The sequence below is a fragment of the Eubalaena glacialis genome, chromosome 1 (assembly GCF_028564815.1).
Source record: "Eubalaena glacialis isolate mEubGla1 chromosome 1, mEubGla1.1.hap2.+ XY, whole genome shotgun sequence".
Classification (NCBI taxonomy): Eukaryota; Metazoa; Chordata; class Mammalia; order Artiodactyla; family Balaenidae; genus Eubalaena; species Eubalaena glacialis.
Genome location: NC_083716.1, coordinates 147975099 through 147997271, shown reverse-complemented (window position 1 = coordinate 147997271; position 22173 = coordinate 147975099). Strand labels below are relative to the sequence as shown.

Sequence of the window (22173 nt, the reverse complement as noted above, 5' to 3'; positions counted from 1 at the left end):
TCTGTGGGAAGGAAGGTGATCTCCACATCTTACTCTTCCACCATCTTCTTCTCCTTCCCCTCCTATATAATTTTAGTCACAGCATTTATCATCACGTTAACATGTTTTACTAGGATGTTTGTTGGCAAGCTTTGTTTCTGTCTCTCCTAATGAGTATGTAAGTGCCATGAGAGCAGTGAGCTGATTTCCTTTTTGCTCAGCACCTAGAAGAGTGATGGCACATAGTAGATAGTCAACAAATATTTGTTAAGTGAATGAGTGCAGAGTGAATGTCATTCTAAAGAGAGCAGCCTATATTTAGTTCCAGCAAATTATAATCATGATAGATTGAGGTGTTTGTTACTAGATCTTCTGAGTTTGCAAGAGATGCCAGAGATCCAAATTTATATGTAAAATCTCTCAATTTCAAATGACTGCAACTAATAGAAAATATAAAAACATTTGCATGTCAAACTAATATTTATGCAAGCCAGTTATCCAGGACTTCTTCTATATTCATTTATGGGGTGAATCAGTTGGTGTTTTTACTTGAGTATCTTTTCTACACTGTGTGGTATGAAAGGTGATTTAAGTGACTTGTTTAGGTCAATGGGTAGTTAGTAGCAGTATAAATTGCACTCACTTCTTACGACTTCCTACCAAATCTATTCTCTGACGGTAAGAACTGCACATGTTAAAATCCCATAGATTTTGGGTTGTTGTGTATGCCTTGTCATTTGTCTCTAGGTATTTTCTAATTTCCTCTTTGATTTCTTCAGTGATCCATTGGTTGTTTAGTAACATATTGTTTAATCTCCACATTTGTGTTTTTTCAGTTTTATTTTTTCCTGTAATTTATTTCTAATCTCACAGCATTGTGGTTGGAAAAGATGCTTGATATAATTTCAATTTTCTTAAATTTACTGAGGCTTGATTTGTGGCCCAATATATGATCTATCCTGGAGAATATTGCATGTGCACTTGAGAAGAAAGTGTATGCTGCTGCTTTCAGATGGAATTCCCTGTAAATATCAGTTAAGTCCATCTGGTCTAATGTGTCATTTAAGGCCTGTGTTTCCTTATTGATTTTCTGTCTGGATGATCTGTCCATTTGTAAGTGGGGTGTTAAAATCCCCCACCAGTATTGTGTTACCGTCATTTTCCCCTTTTATAGCTGTTAGTATTTGGCTTATATGTTGAGGTGCTCCTATGTGGGGTGCATCTATATTTACAATTGTTATATCTTCTTGGATTGATCCCTGGATCATTATGAAGTGTCCTTCCTTGTCTCTTGTAACAGTCTCTATTTTAAAGTCTTTTTTTCTGATATGAGTATTGCTACTCCAGCTTTCTTTTGATTTCCATTTGCATGGAATATCTTTTTCCATCCCCTCACTTTCAGTCTGTATGTGTCCCTAGGTCTGAAGTGGGTCTTTTGTAGGCAGCATATATACGGGTCTTCTTTTTGTATCCATTCAGCCAGTCTATGTCTTTTGGTTGGAGCATTTTAATCCATTTACATTTAAGGTAATTATTGATATGTATGTTCCTACTGACATTTTCTTAACAGTTTTGGGTTCGTTTTTGTAGGTCTTTTTTCTTCCCTTCCTCTTTTGTTATCTTCTCCTGTGATTTGCTGACTATCTTTGGTGTTGTGTTTGGGTTGCTTTTTCTTTTTTGTGTGTGTATCTCTTGTAGTTTTTTGGTTTGCTATTCCCTTGAGATTTTGATATAGCAGTCTATATATGTACAAGGTTGTTTTAAGCTGCTAGTCACTTTCTCACCTAGAGAAGTTCCTTTAGCATTTGTTGCAAAGCTGGCTTAGTGGTGCTGAATTCTCTTAGCTTTTGCTTGTCTGTAAAGCTTTTACTTTCTTGGTTGAATCTGAATGAGAGCCTTGCTCGGTAGAGTATTCTTGTTTGTAGGTTTTTCCCTTTCATAATTTTAAATATATCATGCCACTCCCTTCTGACCTGCAGAGTTTCTGCTGAAAAATCAACTGACAACCTTATGGTGATTCCCTTGTACATTATTTGTTGCTTTTAATATTTTTTCTTTGTCTTTAATTTTTGTCAGTTAGATTAATATGTATCTTGGCATGTTCCTCCTTGGGTTCATCCTGTATGGGACTCTGTGCTTCCTGGATTTGAGCGAGTGTTTCCTTTCCCATGTTAGGGAAGTTTTCGGCTGTAATATCTTCAAATATTTTCTCAGGCCCTTTCTCTTTCTCTTCTCCTTCTGGGACCCCTATAATGTGGATGTTGGTGCACTTAATATTGTCTCAGAGGTCTGAGATTGTCCTCATTTCTTTTTCATTCTTTTTTCTTTATTCTGTTCTGTGGCAGTGATTTGCACCACTCCATCTTCCAGCTCACGTATTCATTCTTCTGCCTCAGTTATTCTGCTATTGATTCCTTCTAGTGTATTTTTCATTTCAGTTATTGTATTGTTCATCTGTTTGTTCTTTAAATCTTCTAGCTCCTTGTTAAACATTTCTTGTATCTTTTCAATCTGCGCCTCCATTCTTTTTCTGAGATTTTGGATTGTCTTTACTATCATTACTGTGAATTCTTTTTCAGGTAGATTGCCTATCTCCTCTTCATTTAGTTGTTCTTGTGGGTTTTTATCTTGTTCCTTCATTTGCAGCATGTTTCTCTGTCATCTCATTTTGTCTAACTTTCTGTGTTTGTGGTCTCCTTTCCACAGGCTGCAGGATTGTAGTTCTTCTTGCTTCTGGTGTCTGCCCCCTGGTGGGTGAGGTTGGTCCAGGAGCTTGTGCAGGCTTCCTAGTGGGAGGGACTGGCCCCTGCCCTCTCGTGGGTGGAGCTGTGTCTTGCCCCTCTGATGGGTGGGGCTGAGTCAAGGGGTGTTTTTTTTTTTTTTTTAAATTTAGTGGGAGATTTTTGAATGAAATTGATATGGGCTAAAGTCTTTTTTTTTAATTATTAGCGCCTTTAATTATTTATTTATTTATTTATTTTGGCTGTGTTGGGTCTTCATTTCTGTGCGAGGGCTTCCTCTAGTTGCGGCAAGCGGGGGCCACTCTTCATCGTGGTGCGCGGCCCTCTCACTATCATGGCCTCTCTTGTTGCGGAGCACAGGCTCCAGACGCGCAGGCTCAGTAGTTGTGGCTCACGGGCCCAGTTGCTCCGTGGCATGTGGGATCTTCCCAGACCAGGGCTCGAACCCGTGTCCCCTGCATTAGCAGGCAGATTCTCAACCACTGCGCCACCAGGGAAGCCCCAAGGGGTGTTTTTTGAGGTAGCTGTGAGCTCAGTATGACTTTAGACAGTCTGTCTGCTGATAGGTGGGGCTGTGTTCCTGTCTTGCTGGCCTGGGTGTTCCAGCTCTGGAACCTGTAGGTTGTTGGGTGTGGCCTGGTCTTGGTCCAAAATGGGGACCTCCAGGAGAGTTCACGCTGATCAATATTCTCTAGGGCCTCTGCCACCAGTGTCCTTGCCCCCACAGTGAGTTATGGCCAACTCCTGCCTCCACAGCAGACCCTCCCAGACTCCTAGTCAGGTCTAGCCCCGGTTCATATGGACGTCTTGCTTTGTGCTGGGTCCCAGTGCATGTGAGGTCTTGTGTGCACACTCTAAGGGTGGAGTCTCTGTTTCTCCCTGAGTGTGGAGCTCCTGCACTCAGGCCCCACTGGCCTTCAAAGCCAAATGCTCTGGGGGTTCTTCCTCCTGATGCCTGACCCTCAGACTGTCTTGGAGGGCTATTTTAATGTGGAAACATCCCTGTATAGTCTCTGTGTGTTTAATATTTTTTGATGCAAGGGCTGTTTTTAGAATGGATGTCTGCTACCTCTTTCCTCAGTGTATGCTGGCCATTATCCCCTTGATAGGAGGTGTGACAGTTGTTGTGATGACCTAAGCCTGCAGTGGATATTAAGCGGGGCCTCCCCTTTGCTCGGTGGCTGTTACTGCTCTGTCAGGGGCAGGGTCTACTCCCTAGTTGGTGGAGTACAAGCCCCCAGATCTGTTTCTGAGCTGTGTTTCTGATCTGTGGTGTGAGCTAGGTGGGATTGGAGCACTCCCACTGGGAGAGAAGCCACTGAGTTTTCCTCCTCTGGAGGTGTTCACCTGTGAGTGCACTCTGTTGTGTCACTTTTCACTCATTGTGCTGGCTCACAAATTACACTGTTGTTGGAACTGCTCTCAGCCCCACCTTAATCATGGGTATGAATTGATGAATTTGCCCTGGTGTCTCTCAGGCATTGTTTTCACCAGGCCACCAGCACAGATCCACCAAAGTCAGGTCCCAGAACTGCAAGAATTGTATACGTGGACCTGCTGTGGGAGCTATGGAGGCAACTCAGATTCTGGCCTGGTCCAATCCCTGCATGTACGTGCCCATAAAGCCCACAGCTGCTAAAGCTAGACCCATCTCATCTGCGGGAGCACTCGTCCATTCAGATGCTCCACACGCACTGAGTTTACAAAGCAGCATCAGGGGTGTATATTTGTGGTTTCTGCAGCCATGAGGAGAGATTTCAGCTCTTCTTCCTTCATTACATGGCCCCTGGGTTTCAGCTGTGGTTTCAGCCCTACCTCTGCCTGTGTTCCTCCCATGAGCATCTGCTTCTCTAGAGTAGCTGCTTCCCTAGAGCATCTGCTTCTCTAGGCTGCCCTAGAGCGCACACACCTGCCCAGGCAGGCGGGGACGGCGGCGGTGACGGGTGGGGGTGGAGGTGATGATGGGCGAGGTGCATGAGCCCACTGGGCCTGGTGGGTCCAGAGGAGGCATGGGTGGGCAGGGCAGGTGAACCTGCTCAGGCATATGTCCCTCCTAGTGCCCAAGGGGGCAGGAGCTGGTGCGTGGGGAAGGGGACTGCAATGGCAGCCCCGCCTCTTATGCACCACTCAACAATGACACCCTGCTTCTATGGCAGCCTGGGCTTCTTCCACTAACATTCCCAGTTGTGGAGCTCCTTACTCCCATCCCTTCACTATGTCTCTAAACAGCCAACAGCTGTCCCCGTCCTGGGTCTGCTCTCCAAACCCCATGTTCCAGCAGCCAGCCCCCCTCTGCACCAGCAGGCACATGACTCAGGCTGGGGCATGCAGGGTTGCAGCATGTACCATCTGTGTAGGTCTTACTCTGTCCTGCCTGCCACAGACCAGATGCTGCTCTCTTCTTTGAGCCCCCAAAGCTGCTTCTGTCCCAGTTGATCTCCCTGCCACTGAGGGGGCTTCCCTGAGAGGGGGAACCTCTCCTCTCCTTCAGCTCCCCACACCAGGGGTGCAGGTCCTGTCCCATTTCCTTTTTTCTTCTTTTCTTCCTTTCATCCTAGCAGGTTGTGTGGGGATTTTTCATGTCCTTTTAGGTGTTCAAGGTCCTCTGCTAGTGTTCAGCAGGTGCTCTGTGAGAATTGTTCAATTTATAGATGTATTCTTGATGTAACTGTGGGGAGAGGCAAACTCCATGTCCTCCTATTCCACCATCTTGACTCTGCCCCCTAAAATCACATTATTAACCTTATACTTAGTAAATGGTAACAGAACTATTAGTACATACTGGTAATTTTAGTTTTTCCTACATTTTTCTTTTTTTTCTTAATTGAGATAAAATTCACAGATAACATTAGTTAACTTCAGGTATACAACATAATGATTCAATATATGTATATATTGTGAAGTGATCACTGCAATAAGTTTAGGTATTATCCACTACCATATATACTTACAAGTTATTTTCTTGTGATGAGAACTTTTTTTTATACAGCAGGTTCTTATTAGTCATCAATTTTATACACATCAGTGTATACATGTCAATCCCAATCGCCCAATTCATCACACCACCCCCCCACCCCCCCGCGGCTTTCCCCCCTTGGTGTCCATACGTTTGTTCTCTACATCTCTCTCAATTTCTGCCCTGCAAACCGGTTCATCTATACCATTTTTCTAGGTTCCACATATATGCGTTAATATATGATATTTGTTTTCCTCTTTCTGACTTACTTCACTCTGTATGACAGTCTCTAGATCCATCCACGTCTCAACAAATGACCCAATTTCATTCCTTTTTATGGCTGAGTAATATTCCATTGTATATATGTACCACATCTTCTTTATCCATTCGTCTGTCGATGGGCATTTAGGTTGCTTCCATGACCTGGCTATTGTAAATAGTGCTGCAATGAACATTGGGGTACATGTGTCTTTTTGAATTGTAGTTTTCTCTGGGTATATGCCCAGGAGTGGGATTGCTGGATCATATGGTAATTCTACTTTTAGTTTTTTAAGGAACCTCCATACTGTTCTGCATAGTGGCTGTATCAATTTAAATTCCCACCAACAGTGCAAGAGAGTTCCCTTTTCTCCACACCCTCTCCAGCATTTTTTGTTTGTAGATTTTCTGATGAAGCCCATTCTAACTGGTGTGAGGTGATACCTCATTGTAATTTAGATTTTCATTTCTCTAATAATTAGTGATGTTGAGCAGCTTTTCATGTGCTTCTTGGCATCTGTATGTCTTCTTTGGAGAAATGTCTATTTAGGTCTTCTGCCCATTTTTGGATTGGGTTGTTTGTTTTTTTGATATTGAGCTGCATGAGCTGTTTATATATTTTGGAGATTAATCCTTTGTCCTTTGATACATTTGCAAATATTTTCTCCCATTCTGAGGGTTGACTTTTCGTCTTGTTTATGGTTTCGTTTGCTGTGCAAAAGCTTTGAAGTTTCATTAGGTCCCATTTGTTTATTTTTCTTTTTATTTCCATTACTCTAGGAGGTGGATCAAAAAAGATCTTGCTGTGATTTATGTCAAAGAGTGTTCTTCCTGTGTTTTCCTCTAAGAGTTTTGTAGTGTCCAGTCTTACATTTAGGTCTTGAATCCATTTTGAGTTTATTTTTGTGTATTGTGTTAGGGAGTGTTCTAATTTCATTCTTTTACATGTAGCTGTCCAGTTTTCCCAGCACCACTTATTGAAGAGACTGTCTTTTCTCCATTGTATATCCTTGTCTCCTTTGTCATAGATTAGTTGACTATAGGTGTGTGGGTTTACCTCTGGGCTTTCTATCTTGTTCCATTGATCTATGTTTCTGTTTTTGTACCAGTACCATATTGTCTTCATTACTGTAGCTTTGTAGTATAGTCTGAAGTCAGGAAGTCTTATTCCTCCAGCTCTGTTTTTTTTCCCTCAAGACTGCTTTGGCTATTCGGGGTCTTTTGTGTCTCCATACAAATTTTAAGATTTTTTTTTTCTAGTTCCATAAAAAATGCCATTGGTAATTGGATAGGGATTGCATTAAATCTGTAGATTGCTTTGGGTAGTAGAGTCATTTTCACAATGTTGATTCTTCCAATCCAAGAACATGGTATATCTCTCCATCTGTTGGTATCATCTTTAACTTCTTTCATCAGTGTCTTATAGTTTTCTGTATACAGGTCTTTTGTCTCCCTAGGTAGGTTTATTCCTAGGTATTTTACTCTTTTTGTTGCAATGGTAAATGGGAGTGTTTCCTTAATTTCTCTTTCAGATTTTTCATCATTAGTGTATAGGAATGCAAGAGATTTCTGTGCATTAATTTTGTATCCTGCAACTTTACCAAATTCATTGATTAGCTGTAGTAGTTTTCTGGTGGCATCTTTAGGATTCTCTATGTATAGTATCATGTCTTCTGCAAACAGTGACAGTTTTACTTCTTCTTTTCCAGTTTGTATTCCTTTTATTTCTTTTTCTTCTCTAATTGCCGAGGCTAGGACTTCCAAAACTATGTTGAATAATAGTGGTGAGAGTGGACATCCTTCTCTCATTCCTGATCTTAGATGAAATGCTTCCAGTTTTTCACCATTGAGAATGATGTTTGCTGTGGGTTTGTCGTATATGGCCTTTATTATGTTGAGGTAGTTTCCCTCTATGCCCACTTTCTGGAGAGTTTTTATCATAAATGGTGCTGACTTTTGTCAAATCCCTTTTCTGCATATATTGAGATGATCATATGGTTTTTCTCCTTCAATTTGTTAATATGGTGTATCACATTGATTGATTTGCATATATTGAAGAATCCTTGCATCCCTGGGATAAATCCCACTTGATCATGCTGTATGATCCTTTTAATGTGTTGTTGGATTCTCTTTGCTAGTATTTTGTTGAGGATTTTTGCATCTATATTCATCAGGGATATTGGTCTGTAATTTTCTTTTTTTGTAGTATCTTTGTCTGGTTTTGGTATCAGGGTGGTGGTGGCCTCATAGAATGAGTTTGGGAGTGTTCCTTCCTCTGTAACTTTTTGGAAGAGTTTGAGAAGGATGGGTGTTAGCTCTTCTCTAAATGTTAGATAGAATTCACCTGTGAAGCCATCTGATCCTGGACTTTTGTTTGTTGGAAGATTTTTAATCACAGTTTCAATTTCATTACTTGTGATTGGTCTGTTCATATTTTCTATTTCTTCCTGGCTCAGTCTTAGAAGCTTATACCTTTCTAAGAATTTGTCCATTTCTTCCAGGTTGTCCATTTTATTGGCATAGAGTTGCTTATAGTAGTCTCTTACCATGCTTTGTATTTTGGCGGTGTCTGTTGTAACTTCTCCTTTTTCATTTCTAATTTTATTGATTTGAGTTCTCTCCCTCTTTTTCCTGTTGAGTCTGGCTAATGTTTTATCAATTTTGTTAATCTTGTCAAAGAACCAGCTTTTAGTTTTATTGATCTTTGCTATTGTGTTCTTTGTTTCTATTTCATTTTTTTCTGCTCTGATCTTTATGATTTCTTTCCTTCTGCTAACTTTGGGTTTTGTTTGTTCTTCTTTCTCTAGTTCCTTTAGGTGTAAGGTTAGATTATTTATTTGAGATTTTTCTTGTTTCTTGAGGTAGGCTTGTATAGGTATAAACTTCCCTCTTGGAACTGCTTTTGCTGCATCCCATAGGTTTTGGATCGTCGTGTTTTCATTGTCATTTGTGTCTAGGTATTTTTTTATTTACTCTTTGATTTCTTCAGTGATCTCTTGGTTATTTAGTAACATATTGTTTAGCCTCCATGTGTTTGTGTTTTTGACGTGTTTTCCCCTGTAATTCATTTCTAATCTCATAACGTTGTGGTCAGAAAAGATGCTTGATATGATTTCAGTTTTCTTAAATTTACTGAGGCTTGATTTGTGACTCAAGATGTGATCTATCCTGGAGAATGTTCCATGCGCACTGGAGAAGAAAGTGTAATCTGCTGTTTTTGGATGGAATGTCCTATGAATATCAATTAAATCTATCTGTTCTATTGTGTCATTTAAAGCTTCTGTTTCCTTATTTATTTTCATTTTGGATGATCTGTCCATTTGTGCAAATGAGGTGTTAAAATCCCCCACTATTATTGTGTTAATGTCGATTTCCTCTTTTACAGCTGTTAGCAGTTGCCTTATGTATTGAAGTGCTCCTATGTTGGGTACATATATATTTATAATTGTTGTATCTTCTTCTTGGATTGATCCCTTGATCATTATGTAGTGTCCTTCCTTGTCTCTTGTAATAGTCTTTATTTTAAAGTCTATTTTGTGTGATATGAGAATTGCTACTCCAGCTTTCTTTTGATTTCCATTTGCATGGAATATCTTTTTCCATCCCCTCACTTTCAGTCTGTATGTGTCCCTAGGTCTGAAGTGGGTCTCTTGTAGACAGCATATATATGGGTCTTGTTTTTGTATCCATTCCGCAAGCCTGTGTCTTTTGGTTGGAGCATTTAATCTATTCACATTTAAGGTAATTATCGATATGTATGTTCCTGTGACCATTTTCTTAATTGTTTTGGGTTTGTTTTTGTAGGTCTCTTTCTTCTCTTGTGTTTCCCTCTTAGAGAAGTTCCTTTAGCGTTTGTTGTAGAGCTGGTTTGGTGGTGCTGAATTCTTTTAGCTTTTGCTTGTGTGTAAAGCTTTTGATTTCTCGATCGAATCTGAATGAGATCCTTGCTGGGTAGAGTAATCTTGGCTGTAGGTTCTTCCGTTTCTTCACTTTAGGTATATCATGCCACTCCTTTCTGGCTTGTAGAGTTTCTGCTGAAAGATCAGCTGTTAACCTTATGGGAGTTCCCTTGTATGTTATTTGTCATTTTTCCCTTGCTGGTTTCAATAATTCTTCTTTGTCTTGATTTTTGCCAATTTGATTACTATGTGTCTTGGTGTGTTTCTCCTTGGGTTTATCCTGTAAGGGACTCGCTGCGCTTCCTGGACTTGGGTGGCTATTTCCTTTCCCATGTTAGCGAAGTTTTTGACTATAATCTCTTCAGATATTTTCTCTGGTCCTTTCTCTCTCTCTTCTCCTTCTGGGACCCCTATAATGCAAATGTTGTTGCATTCGATGTTGTCCCAGAGGTCTCTTAGGCTGTCTTCATTTGTTTTCATTCTTTTTTCTTTAGTCTGTTCCGCAGCAGTGAATTCCACCATTCTGTCTTCCAAGTCACTTATCCGTTCTTCTGCCTCAGTTGTTCTGCTATTGATTCCTTCTAGTGTAGTTTTCATTTCAGTTATTGTATTGTTCATCTTTGTTTGTTCGTTCTTTAATTCTTCTAGGTCTTTGTTAAACATTTCTTGCATCTTCTCTATCTTTGCCTCCATTCTTTTTCCGAGGTCCTGGATCATCTTCACTATCATTATTCTGAATTCTTTTTCTGGAAGGTTGCCTACCTCCGCTTCATTTAATTGTTTTTCTGGGGTTTTATCTTGTTCCTTCATCTGGTACATAGCCCTCTGTCTTTTCATCTTGTCTATCTTTCTGTGAATGTGGTTTTTGTTCCACAGGCTGCAGGATTGTAGTTCTTCTTGCTTCCGCTGTCTGCCCTCTTGTGATGAGAACTTTTAATAATTTACTCTCATAACAAATTTTAAGTATATAATAATATGTTATTAACTATGGGTACCATGCTCTGTATTACATCTCTAGGACTTATTTATTTTCTAACTGGAAGTTTGTAACTTTTGATGTCTTTACCCATTGTACTCACCCCTACAATCCCTACCTCCCAACTCTGGCAACCACCAAGCTGTTCTATGATTTTTTTTTAAGATTACACATATAAGTGATATCATATGGCGTTTTTCCTTCTCTGATTTATTTCAGTTAGCAAAATGTCCTCAAGGTCCATCCATGCTCTCATAAATGGCAGAATTTCCTTCTATTTTATGGCAGAATAATATTCCATTGTATAGATATCACATTTTCTTGATCCATTTATCTGTTGATGGAGGGAACAACTTAGGTTGTTTCCATGTCTTGGCTATTATAAATAGTACTGCACTAAAAATGGGGTGCAGATAGCTTTTTGAGTTAGTGTCTCATTTCTTTCAGATAAATACCCAGCAATTGAATTTCTGGATCATATGGTAGTTCTATTTTTAATTTTTTAAAGAAACTCATACTCTTTTTCATAGTGCCTGCACCAGTTTACATTCCCACCAACAGTGCACAAGGGTTCCCTTTTTTCCCACATCCTCACTAACATTTGTTATTTCTTGTCCTTTTAATAAAAGCCATTCTAATAGGTGTGAGATGATATGTCATTGTGGTTTTGATTTTCATTTCCCTGTTGATTAGTGGTATTGAGCACTTTTCATGTACCTGTATGTCTTGTTTGGAAAAAAAAATTTCAGATCCTCTCCACATTTTTTAATAGAATTGTTTGGTTTTTTGCCATTGGGTTGTATGAATTCCTAAAATGTTTTAGAAATTAATTCCTTATCAGTTATATGATTTGCAAATATTTTCTCCTATTTGGGAGATTGCTTTTTCATTTTGTTGATGGCTTCCTTTGCTGTGCAGAAGCTTTGTAATTTGATACCGTCCCACTTGTTTATTTTTTGCTTTTGTTGCCTTTGCTTTTGATGTGAGATCCAAAAATATCACCAAGAACAATGTCAACAAGCTTATCACCTTTTTTTTCTGCTAGGAGTCTTATAGTTTCAGGTCTGTGTTCAAGTCTTTAATCCAATTTGAGTTAATTTTTGTGTATGACATAAAATAGGGGTTCAATTTAAATCTTTTGTATGTGGCTGTCCAGTTTTCCCAGCACCATTTATTGAACAGCTATCCTTTTCCCCATTGTATATTTTTGGATCCTTCATCATCAGTTAATTGGCCATATATGTGTGGGTTTTTTCTGCGTTCTCTATTTGTTTCCATTGATGTATATGTCTATTCCATACCAATACCATACTTTTTTGATTACTAAAGCTTTGTAATATAGTTTGAAATCAGAAAATATGATGTCACCAGCTTTATTGTCCTTTCTCAAGATTCCTTTGGCTATTTGAGGTCTTTTGTCATTACATAAAGATTTTAGGATTGTTGTTCTATTTCTGTGAAAAATGCCATTGGAATTTTGATGGGAATTACACTGAGTCTGTATATTTCTTTAGGTAGTATGCACAATCTAACAATATTCATTCTTCCAATCCATGAGTATGGAATATTTTTTCATTTATTTTTCTTGTCTTCAATTTTTGTCAACATCTTACGTTATTCAGTGTAAATATCTTTCACTTCCTTGTTTAAATTTATTACTAGGTATTTTATTTTATTTTTTTTTTTGCAATTGCAAATTGGATTATTTTCTTAATGTCTCTTTCTGATAGTTTGTTATTATGGTATGGAAACACAACCAATTTTTAAAATATATTCGTACTGCATTCTCTAAATTAACTTAATTTATTAATTCTAACAGTTTTTTGGTGTAGTCTTTAGGGTTTTCTATATATAATATCATGTCATCTGTAAATAGAGAATTTTTATTTCTTCCTTTCCAATTTGGATGCCTTTTTTTTTCCTTTTTTTGTCTAATTTCTCTGGCTAGGACTTCCAATACTATGTTGAATAGAAGTGGCCAGAGTAGACATCCTTGTCTGTTCCTGATCATAGAGGAAAAGCTTTCAGCTTTTAATATTAAGTAAGATGTTAGCTGTGGCCTTCTCAAATATGTCCATATTATGTTGAGGTACAATCCCTCTATACCCAGTTTTTTGATAGTTTGTATCATAAATGGAGGTTGAATTTTGCCAAATGCTTTTTCTGCTTCTATTGAGATGATCATATGTATTTTTATTGTTTGTTTCGATAATGTGGTATATCACATTGATTGATTTATGCATGTTGAACCAACCTTGCATCCCTTGGATAAATCCACTTGATCATGTTGTATGATCCATTTTAATGTATTTGAAAATTAAGCTTGCTAATATTTTGTTGAGGATTTTTGCATCGCCGTTAATCAGGGATATTTACCTGTAATTTTCTTTTCTTGTAGTGTTCTTGGTTTAGTACCAGGGTAATCCTGCCTCATCAAATGAGTTTGGAAGTTTCTTCTCCTTTTCTATTTTTTGGAAGAGTTTGAGAATGATTGGCATCAGTTCTTTAAAATTTTGATAGAATTCCCCAAATGAAGCCATTTGGTCCTGGACTTTAGTGTGTTGGGATGATTTTGATTACTGATTCAATCTCCTTACTAGTAATTGGTCTGTTCAGATTTTCTGTTAACTGTTGTCTTTTAAGACTCCATTTCATTTAATTCCATTCTGACCTTTGTTATTTCCTTCCTTCTACTAACTTTGAGCTTTATTTGATCCTCTTTTCTGTTTCCTTGAGGTGTAAGTTTAGGTTGTTTGAGCTCTTTCTTGTGTACTAATGTGGGTGTTTATTGCTATGAACTTCCCTCTTAGAACTGCTTTTGCTGAATCCCATAAGTTTGATACGTTGTATTTCCATTTTCATTTGTCTCAAGATACTTTTTGATCTCTTTCAATTTCTTCTTTGACCCTTTGGTTGTTCAGTATCATGTTGTTTAATTTCCACATATTTGTGACTTTTCCAGTTTTCTCTATAATTGGATTCTGTCAAAGACACCTGATATGATTTCAATCTATTTAAATTTATTAAGATTTATTTTGTGGCCTAATATCTGATTTATCCAGGAGAATGTTCCTTGTGTGCTTGAGAAGAATGTATATTCTGTTGCTTTTGGATGGAACGTTCTTTATATGCCTGTGATGTTCATCTGGTCTAATGTGTCATATAAGGCCAATGCTTCTGTATTGATTTTCTATTTGGATGACCTATATATTGATGTAAGTGGGGTATTAAAGTCCCCCTACTATTATTGTATTCTTCTTGATTTCTTACTTTGGGTCTTTAATATTTGCTTTATATATTTAGGTGCTCCTATGGTGGGTGCATAAATATTTACAAATGTATCCTCTTGTTGAATTGACATCTTTATTATTGTACAGTGACCTTCTCTGTCTCTTATTAGAGTTTTTTGCTTAAAGTCTATTTTGTCTAATACAACTAAAGCTACCCCAGATCTCCTTTGGTTTTCATTTCCATGGAATATCTTTTCACTTTTAGTCTGTGTGTCCTAACATTTGAAGTGAGTCTCTCATAGGCAGCATATAGACAGGTTTTTAAAAAAAAACCCATATAGCCACTCTGTCTTTTGACTGGAGAATTTAGTCCATAGACATTAATGTAATTATTGATAGATATAGACTTATTACCATTTTGTTAATTGTTTTCTGGCTGTTTTCTAATTCATTTGTTTCTTCTACTCTTGCTCTGTTTCCTTGTGATTGGATGATTTCTCTAGTGGTATGCTTAAATTTCTTTCTCTTTAGTATATCTGCTGTTGGTTTTTGCTCTGTGGTTAGCATGAGGCTTACATATTAACAACTTATATTTATAACAGTTTATTTTAGTTCATAATATCATCAGTTTGAACACATTCCAGAGCTCTACATATTTACTCCTCCTCCCACATCTTATGTTTCTGAATTCATAATTTACACCCTTTTTATCTTGCATATCCATTAACAAACTGTTATTTTTACTACTCGTCTTTTAACCTTCATAATACCTTTTAAAGTGATGAACTCACCAACTTTACCACATTAGATTATTCTCACATAGTAAAACTATGTATTTGCCTCTACCAGTAAGATTTACATTTGCATACATTTTCCTGTTACTAACTAGTGTCCGTTTGTTTCAGCTTAAGAAATTTCCTTAACATTTCTTGTAAGGCCAGTCTAGTGGCTTTTTGCTTCCAGACAGCTTTTGCTTGTCTGGAAATCCTTTATCTTTCTTTTAATTCTGAAGAACAACTTTGCTGGGTAGAGTACTCTTTCTTGGCAGTTTTTTTCTTTCAGTACTTTGAATATATCATGCCATTCTCTTCTGGCCTGCAAAGTTTCTGCTGAAAATTGCTGATATTCTTATGGGGTTCCTGTATGTAACAAATTGTTTTTCTTGTGTTGCTTTTAAGGTTCTTCCTTGTCTTTAACTTTTGAAAATTTAAGTATAATGTGTCCTGGTTTGGGTCTCTCTGTGTTCATCTTATTTGGAACACTCTGGACTTCCTGAATCTACACATCTGTTTCCTTCCTCAGGTTAGGGAAGTTTTCAGCCATTATTTATTTAAATAAGTTTTCTGCCCTTTTCTCCATCTCTTCTTTTGGAAATCCTATAATGAAAATATTGCTCCACTTAATTTTGTCCCGTAAGTCCCTTAAGCTGTCTTCACTCTTTTTCATTATTTTTCTTTTTGCTGCTCTGATTGAATAAATTTGTCTGTCTTGTCTTCAAGTTTGCTTATCTATTCTTCCACTTCATCTCATCCATTGTTGAACTCCTTTAGTCTATTTTCTAGTGCAGTTATTTTATTCATCAGCTCTGTGACTTCTGTTTATATGGTCTTATATTTTCTGTCTCTTGTTGGAACTCTGTTTGTTCATGCATTCTCTTGCCCTTGATAAGCATCTTTATGATGATTATTTTGAACTCTTTATCAGGTAAATAATTTATCTCCCATTTCATTAAGGTCTTTTCTGAGGGGTTTTCTTGTTCTTTCATTTGGAACACATTGCTCTGTTTTTTCATTTTCTTTGACTCTCTGTGTTAGTTTCTATGGAGTAGATAAAACAGCCATCTCTCCCAGTCTTGAAAAAGTGGCTTTTTGTAGGAGATGAACCTTTGCATTCAACCCTGACCTTTCTTGGTTCTCTCTCAAACCTCTGATTGTCCAATTAGCCTACTTTGTTCTTAGTGGCTACCAGTAGTTGAGGGTTTGCCAAGACTCGTCAGTGTTCCAAATGAGAGGATTTCTGGTAACAACACCTAGATTCAGGCTGAATGGATGCTGGGTCCTCAGGCAGCAGCTTTTAAACTATGCAGGTATACTTTTTCCAGAAAAACACTGGGAGATGGACATTTCTGTCTGTCCCTTCTGCACCTAGCCCTGGGGTAACAGACAGTTTAAGAACGGTCTCTTTGTTTGCTATCATCATGTTGAGCCCATGAACACAGGCTGTGCTGGCCAGAGCCAGGCTCAAGGGATGTGTCCTCTAGGCAGCAGCCACAAAAGCTGGGGTGCCAGACATGTGCACAAGCTCCTTTTTGGAGATACCAGTGACCTGGGGTGAGGTAGAGAGACAGCCCAAAGATAGCACTCACCAGCCTTTCTGGTTTCCAGAGAGGATTGCAGTTGGCTCCTAAATGTATGCCTGTGTCTCAGATGACAGCTATAAAGAAAAGCTAATAGTCCCCTTTCATGGAAGGACTGGGCATTTCTGTCTGCTGCCACCTTGCTGTGCCCTGGTTGGGGGGGAAAGCTGGTTAAGAAGTGTTTCTCTTATAGCCCTGTGGGACTAATAATGTGTGGGCTAATGTAAGCCCCACTGGCTACCAGAGTTAGATGTTCAGGATGCCCAGATGCCTGGGTGGCAGCTGTAAAAACTAGGGCACCAGATGTGTGAACAAGCTCCTTTCCAGGAGATGCTGGGGACCTGGGATAAGACAGAAGGAGAGCTCAAAGATGGTTCCCACCAGCCTCCATGGCCTTTGGAGAGTATTTCAGTTAGCCCCTAGATGTGGATTAGATGCCTGCCCTTCAGGCCAAAGCTTTAAGATATGCAAAGAGGCCTCTTTCACAGAAATTCTGGACACTTTTCAGTTGGGTGACTCTGTGTTGGGCCCTGGAAAGTACCCACAATGAGTCCATGCAAGCTTTTTAAGAACTGTTTCTTTGTTCACTATGGCCTTGTGGGTCTTGTGGTCACAAGCCCTGTTGGTTTTCAAAGCTAGATGTTTTGAACGCCTGTCTCTCAGGTGCAGGTCTTAAAAACTGGGGTGCCAAATGTGGGCTTCAAACCTTTTACTTCTCAGAGAGAAGCGGGGGATTGTGTCTCCTGATGAGGGTCACTGCACCAGGGGTGGGGCTTACGGAGACAATGTGTCTCAGCCTCTCCTACCCATTTTGATGTGGGTTTTTTCTTGTGTGCCTAATGTGTAGGAGTCACTCGGCTAGTTTCTGGATTTCTTTTGGAGGACTGTTCCATAGGTAGCTGTAGATTTGGCATGTCTGTGGGAGGAGATGAGTTCAGAATTCTTCTATGTCGCCATCTTGAACCAGAACCCCCTTTTACATTTATTGTTAATGTCTACCTTAGGAGGAAAATGATTTCATTATCTCATTTTGTGGGTGAAACAACTGAGGCAGAGAGAATTTATCATCCTTGCATAGGATCATACAGGCAGTAAAGGGCACAGCTAGGATTCGATCTCCGAAGCAGGATCTCTTGAACTACCATGAAGACTACTGAAGCTTTAGCTAAAGTGAACTAATAAAAGGACAATTCTAGGAGCTGTTTCCTCAACCACAGTATTGACATAAGCTATTCTCTTTTCATGTAGTTTTTCATTTAAAACCATGGTGTCATTGAAGAAAATCAATTAGCGTTAAAATGGTTAACAAAAGTCCTAGTATAAATAAAAACATCCTCTATCTTGCTCATTGTATCAGATTTCTAACAAACAGTTCCATTTTCTCAGGCCTCTCAGTTCATTTACGTATCAGTCAGTGTTTGCATTATTATTACAGCGGTTTGTTCTAATGTTAGCTAAGCTTTAAATATTCCTTCAAAGCTACTCTGTGTAATCATGCTTGGCTCCATTTCATAGCATAACCATTAGTGCTGAGAGTGTGGGGTAAGAGTCCTTTTCTCTGTCAGTGATTTCAGCTGTCAACCTCTAAAACAGTGACACAGGGAATCTGTTATTAAAGCTGTTTCGTCAAAGCATGGGCTCTTCAGGAGGGAATAAGAAGTCTACAACAGTTAACATTTCAGTCTCTTGAGCACTTTATTTGTTATAAATACAAGTCAATACCACAAGATGGCACCGTCTTACTTTTCAACATCTACAATTACAAACATTGATCTTCATAAAATGGTTTCAGCTTTTTCATGTGTTGTTTTAGATATTATTGAAACCTTATAAAAGCAAGACTTGCTACAAACAGGATCGGCGTTCGATATATATTAAATGAGGTCAGATAATTAAATTCAAAAAAAGAATTTATAAATATTCAATAAGAAAATTGAAATTACAAAAGCAGCGTTTTTCATCATTACACTGAATTACAACTGTGTATGGTTAATGCTATATCTACATGGCTAAGTTTTTGTTAAAATACAGTTTTAGTAATGAAATAATTAATTTACCTCTTTCTCCAATATAACCACCTATTACTTCATTTGTACACCCTAACATTCAATACACATTTCATTCAAAACCACCTGGCTTTCATCTAGTCCAGGAATTACACACATTCCATTTGTTTTCAATAGATGCAACCCATGAAGTACCATCATCCCCCTGGCTACAAAACAAAATACAATTTGTAAAGGTAGAAACTCAGAGAATTTCTGAAATGGTAACCCATTCTCTCTATGTTCATGAAAATAGGCAATCCAATTTGAAAGTCTTTGAACCGATGTAAGCGCTAGAAAACTCAGTGTTGAAGTATGGGAAGAATAAGGATTTGCACTAACATAGTGCATAACAATGCAGTGTCAGGCGACTCATCATTTACAGTAAATGCCTTGATTGGACTTTCCTCCGGATTGTCATCATGCTGCTAAGGATAAAGTTTATACTCAAGTCTGTGGGAATTCCATCATATTTTCTTCTTCCCATTTCCAAGCAGGAAGAGAAGGGTTTTCAGGTCCCTTGGGAAAATCAAAGAATTAAACACACCCGCAAACAACTTGAAAGCAAAATGGCAGACAGAATAATCCTTGACTCCATGTCCAAATGAAGTTGAGGCAATATTACTTTCACAATATTTGTATCCTGCCTCGTATAACGCATCAGGAGATTCCTCAAAAAACTGAGAATTCTGAGAGCTACAAAAGAGAAAGCAGTTAAGGCAGTTGATGTCTACATTTGGATTTCTTTTTCAGGTTACATGTCTAAGTCTCCATCGTAGGCTAAGGTCAGAGGCTTCTGTTGGGGAGGTGTGCTTTGATGTGGTTTTGGCTTCTTGCTGTAAAGGGAAAAGAATTCCTGAGATAAAGAAAGTTCACAGAGCTCTGTTTCACCTGCCAAACAAAATTGTGAGGTACAGAAATTCAAGTGGTTAGACAAAAGATTGATTTCTCTGGACTGGTGGGTTCCTTTTTGGAATATTGGTGTACTTTGACCCTTAAACCAGGAGAAGCCTTTGTTTTTTTTTTTTTCAAAATCTTAAAAATGGTTTAGTGGAAGCAATGAATTTGGTAAAGGCTACTTTCCTTTGTTTATATGCAGTAATGCGAACATCTGTTGCTCACTAATTCCTAACCTACTGCGTCCTCCACAGCACAGATGGTTAACATCGTAAGTAGCGAGGACAGCCAGACTCCCACGCCCTACTCTGCTCTTGTTTTCAAGTAAACACACTTCTGCTCTGGCCTGAATCCTGACATCTAGCTGCCAAGTCACCAGAGCCTGTCAGGAAAATTTCACTGATTCTGCACCAGGCAAAGCTCTTCTCCCCTGGTCTCTGTTCTCCTTGAGGTCAACAATGTGGCCAGATCAGGGAGGGCTGCCATTCCTTCTCACAGAGAGAGAAGCTGAACTTGAGTTACATTCCCAAATCACACGGTGATGCCCCAGATCTGGACAAAACATGCTGCATTACGCTCTTTGATTCTCAGTAGGCGTGAATCTCAATTGATGAGTATTTATAGTTTGAATTCTACCTCACAGTGCCCCACGTCCCACTGTTCTGTCTCCCTTCCCTCCTCAGTGCCTTGGCTTTGCTGTGACTTCAGAGCCCAGCTCTCTTCGGGTTGTCCTCACCAGCAGGGGAGCCATCTCACTCACTGTCTCCGAATTTCTGTACTATTTATTTTACAGCAGCATCTGTGATTAATTGGATGCATACTAAGTGCCAAGCCCTGTGCTGAGGATTTACAGAAGGTATCTCAATAAATCCCAGGACAGCACTGAGAGGGAGGCATTAGGATTATTGCTACTTGACAGAGAAGGACTAGAGAGGTTATTTACCTTCCCTCAAGTCACTGAGTGAGTGGCACAGCCTGGAATCTAAGTGCATCTAAAACACAAACAAACACACAGGACAAATGCTTTTAACCCTTCAGTGCATCCTCCCTCCATCCAATTCATTAATTAGGCACTTGGTGGAAACAACTTATTTGTGTGTATGTATTAATTTTTATACTTCGAGTGAATGTAAATTAAAAACAAACATTTCAATGTGTACAACTGACTGGCATTTCGAACACTGTGTTACAGTGTTGCATAACCATCACCCTAAAGGGAAACTGGTCCCACTAAGCAGTCTCTCCCCGTTCTCTACTCTGTCCCTGGCAACCACATATCAACTTTCTGCCTCTGTAAATTTGCCTATTCTGGATATTTCATATGGAATCATACTATATGTGTGGCCCTTTGTGTCTGGCATCTTTCACTTAATGGTTAAATTAGAGAATTGTTTGATATGTGACTTTTACCACAAAAGAAAAAGATGTTTGATAACATGGTTGTAGGGAGAATCTCCTAGTTTAAAATACTCAGGTTCTAATTCAGGAGAAATTTTTTTTTGGATGTTTGAAGCAATTTATAGATGCTAAAGAGGTAAATTACAAATGATTTTTTAAAAACCTACTGCAAGGAACCAGAGATCCTACGGTGTCCCTACCCGGCACCCAGCGTGTAGCAGGTGCTCGGTGTATGATGTGCTGGGCACTGGCTGCAGGCAAACAAACACCTGCCTCTCAGCAGAGGGGAAGTAGGTAGAAATTTGCTTTAAATTCTCTGCAGAGGCGTCCTCGGCCTATGATTTCCCGTTTCCCAGGTCCGTTCCGCTTCTCAAGAGCAGTTACTGCATAATTATCTGAATAACATTCAACTTTATCTATATTAACATATATGCATATTCCAGTGTCTCTAGTCATATTGCCAGGCTCCTTATCAGTTATCTATTTTATATATAGTAGTGTGTATATGCCAATCCCAATCTCCCAATTTATCCCCCTCTCTATCCCCCTCTCTTTCCCCCCTGGTAACCATAAGCTTGTTTTCTACGTTTGTGACTCCATTTCTGTTTTGTAAATAAGTTCATTTGTAACCATAAGCTTGTTCTCTACATTTGTGACTCTATTTCTGTTTTGTAAATAAGTTTATTTGTACCATTTTTTAGATTCTACATATGAGCGATATCATATGATATTTGTCTTTCTCTGTCATACTGAGCAAAGTAAATCAGACAATCTCTAGGTCCAACCATTTGCTACAAATGGCATTATTTTGTTCTATTTGGCATTTGCTAAGGGCTGTTTGGCAGAGAAATGGGAAAGCTGAGTCCTGGGGCGTGGGGAGGAGGCATAGAGACGGTTGGATCTTTATAGAGACAATAATATTTGGTTACCAAAGCGGATGAGGGGATGAGAGATAAATTAGGAGTTTGGGATTAATATATACACACTACTCTATATGAAATAGGTAAACAACGAGGACCTACTGCATAGCACAGGTAACTCTCTTCAGTATCTTGTAATAACCTATAATGGAAAAGAATCTGAAAAAGAACTGGTGTGTGTGTGTGAGTGTATAACTGAATCACTTTGCTGTACACTTGAAACTAATACATTGTAAACTAAGAATACAACATTGTAAACTAAGTACACTTCAATAAAAAAATAAAATTCAAAAAAAAGAGACAATAATAAACTTGGCCAGCCTCTAGGACTGTGCCTGGAAAATTCTGCTCAAATATGACACAGATTTTTATACCAGCTTCCAGGTATGGAATTATTATGAACATTGTGTTCACCTCTAGGAATAGGAAAAAAAAAGAGAAAGGGGGCTCCTAGTATATAGGTCTTGGATTTTTGTGGCTCGTGGTGTGTGTTGAGATGGCTGTGATGAAGGCTTCAT

At 38.8% G+C, this 22173-nt stretch overlaps 1 protein-coding gene across 1 annotated transcript in view; it reads right to left on the bottom strand.

Moving 5' to 3' along the window:
- Nucleotides 1-19194: 19194 nt before the first annotated feature.
- The window catches only part of THSD7B (thrombospondin type 1 domain containing 7B), a 787061-nt gene continuing 784082 nt past the window's right edge, over nt 19195-22173 (bottom strand). Inside the window, exon 27 of the mRNA XM_061199619.1 lies at nt 19195-19276. Within this exon, the coding sequence (XP_061055602.1) occupies nt 19195-19276 (82 nt within the window). The remainder of the gene's footprint in view (nt 19277-22173) is intronic.